The sequence below is a fragment of the Limulus polyphemus genome, unplaced genomic scaffold (genome assembly GCF_000517525.1).
Source record: "Limulus polyphemus unplaced genomic scaffold, Limulus_polyphemus-2.1.2 Scaffold6066, whole genome shotgun sequence".
NCBI classification, from domain to species: Eukaryota; Metazoa; Arthropoda; class Merostomata; order Xiphosura; family Limulidae; genus Limulus; species Limulus polyphemus.
The window spans coordinates 2,843-5,778 of NW_013671676.1; the positions used below are offsets into that span (position 1 = coordinate 2,843).

Sequence of the window (2,936 nt, forward strand, 5' to 3'; positions counted from 1 at the left end):
ACTTGTAGTTGTGACTCTTAGTGATCTTGTAACACTCCTAAACTTGTATTTGTGACTTTTAGTGGTCTTGTAACACTCCCAAACTAGGAGCTGTGACTGTTAGTGGTCTTGTAACACTTCTAAACTAAGAGCTGTGACTGTTAGTGGTCTTGTAACTCTCCCAAACTTGTAGCTGTGACTGTTAGTGGGTTGTTCCATGTTCACAACTTGGTGTTATGATTTGGTCTTAAGATAAACTTAACTTCTGTTATTAGTTTGTCAATTTAATTTAACAACTCTCAAACTATAAGCTAGCTATCTGTTTACTTTGATTCCAGTTTATTACCTAAATGTTGAGAAAATTCATAAAACTGTCTAAGTTTATAAACAAGAGGAAGAACAGATTCCCATGCTCTTATCTGTTGGGTTGCATTTCGAGGATTTGCAATAGCCTGAAAAAAAAAATCAAAAATTAGGTATGATGTAAACATGTTTATAATCTTAAAATCATATTAAAAATTCCAACTAAAATCTATCATGAATGCACAAAATGTTTGTCCTTACTCAAAAAGTGGTCCTAAGTAGTCAAAATAAGAAACTGTTTTTAAACTACCAGTGTTAAAAACTGATCAGAATAACATGATATGTTATTTCTACAAGTTGAAAAATAAAAAGCTTTATTGTGGTAGTTTGTTTCTTTCATCACCAACTTTGAGAATGTTCTATGAATAATTCAGATATTTTCATTATATTCTTATGATTTCTTTAGAATGTTTGAGTTTCAATCTAATATTATTTTAATTTATGTCTGGGTGTAGCTTGTTTGCTTTGGCTTTTTGTTATCATTTGAAATACCACCAGATACAGACCTGAAAAAGTAGACAATGACACCAAAATATTAAGGATGAATTTTTAAAAACTTTGCATCATAAGTTAACACTAAAGGAAGAAAACAGTTTAAATAGTTTTTGTTTTTAGTAAATCACAAATAACATGTCCTTCAAAGTTAATGGAAAAGTGTAAAAAACCTTAAACTGATGAACTCAAAACATTTTAAATTTTTTCCACAAACTTTCTCTCGATATTTTTTTCCTCTTTGTTGTGCGAAACTGTTGACCAAGCTACTTAATATTCTACCACTACATGTCTAAGACAGGATAAGGAGCATGGAATACTGCCTGAGCCAAAGAATAAAAAGTGAGCTTAACTGATGTTAGGTCAAATTGCACTTGCTAAAAAAGCATCAAGTTTCCATGGCTCATAATTACGAATATTTTCACGATAAGCCTCGTTATTAGATGCACAGCATTTACAACTTGATAAATCTTAAATTCCAAGACTTGTAATTATATTTCATGTAAAATATAGCTGCAGTATGACTAAATCATTTAGATTTTTTTTTTACAACCAAACCCTAAATGCTGCTTGTTTAAATAATTTGAAACATAAAAAAGTATACAATATATTAATCTGAAAAAAAAATTAAGTAGCTACATATACACATACATTTGTTGATTATCAAGAGATATATAACATAGGCTTAGCTATAATTGTCAATTCTTTAGATTGCTAAATTTCATTTACCAGACTCTCACTAACTAACAGGAAATATAACAAGAACAGCAAACTAAATTTATTAGCCCAAATACCTAACAAGAGGAAATCAACTTCTTTATCAGCTTTTAAAAGACAGAAGGAGGGGAAAAAATTACAAGGCAACAAACTACAGCCCCACAGAGAAGTTGTTAGTTAAAGTAGGTATCAAGATAGTTAATAAGCTATAAAACAGCAGATTTGAGCTTGTCATTCTACATGTAGACAAACTTAGGCTTACCATTCGGATCTCATTTCCTGCTCCTTTGTACATCTGAAGCTCTTGCAGTACATCCCTGGAATGTTGTAGCACCTCCTGAACAATTAAATAAGTATCTTTTTCAGATTCAGAAGGCTGAGCATCTGGAATGGAAAAGAAACCTAATTATTTTTTAATACATTTACTAAAATGTTAGATCTCTCTTAGCTATGTCAAAGAAAACATTAAATGACATCGAAGAATCCTCTTTATTTTGTAATACTTATCTTCTCTGTTACTTTAACTTCTATCTCGTCATTTGTTCTTTCATAGCTTGCTGTTTTAATATACAGAATTACAAAGTTAAATATATAGGCAATGGATATTCACATAAACTTACACATATGAAAGAAACATTATTAATCACTTTAATAAGTAGTCTAGGAGAAACTGTGATTCTATATTTTCACAGTAATAAGTGTTTGTGGCTTAAAATACATAAATATATTATTACTTATGAGGAATTAACTCAGCAGTATTTATTCCTTCAGATGCAGGTGTCTGTTGGTACATAATCATTACACAACATATATTTTCTTATCATTAAACATGTATTACATTACACACACTTCTACTGATAATACTTACAAGTTTCTTAAGTACATTTTGGGCACTCATCTTGTATGATGTAACTTAACAGTCACATGGTATTGGATGTACAAGGCATTTAAAACAGCCACATGACATTGGAGGTACAAGGCATTTATAACAGTCACATTGTATTGAAAGTACAGTGTTTTTGTAACAGTCACATAGTATTGGATATATATAAGCTGTTTTTAATAGTCACATAGTGTTGAATGTACAAGGTGTTTATAACAGTTACATGGTATTGGATGTACAAGGTGTTTATAACAGTTATATGGTATTGGATGTACAAGATCTGTTTATAACAGTCATATGGTATTGAATGTACAATGTCTGTTTCAAACAGTGATATGGTATTGAAAATACAAGGTCTGTTTATAACAGTCATATTGTATTGAATGTACAAGGTCTGTTTATAACAGTCATACGGTATTGAAGGTACAAGGTCTATTTATAACAGTCATATGGTATTGGATGTACAAGGTTTTTATAACAGTCATATGGTATTGGATGTACA

General features: G+C 30.4%; 1 protein-coding gene across 1 annotated transcript in view; it reads right to left on the bottom strand.

The window, feature by feature from the left end:
• Positions 1-306: 306 nt before the first annotated feature.
• Positions 307-2,936, bottom strand: part of LOC106473314 (protein FAM49A-like) — a gene marked incomplete at its 3' end in the record, with an annotated part of 45,689 nt that continues 43,059 nt past the window's right edge. The window contains exons 3-4 of the mRNA XM_013933996.2: positions 1,814-1,935; positions 307-431 (exon numbers count right to left, since the gene is read on the bottom strand). Of these exons, the coding sequence (XP_013789450.2) occupies positions 307-431; positions 1,814-1,935 (247 nt within the window). The remainder of the gene's footprint in view (positions 432-1,813; positions 1,936-2,936) is intronic.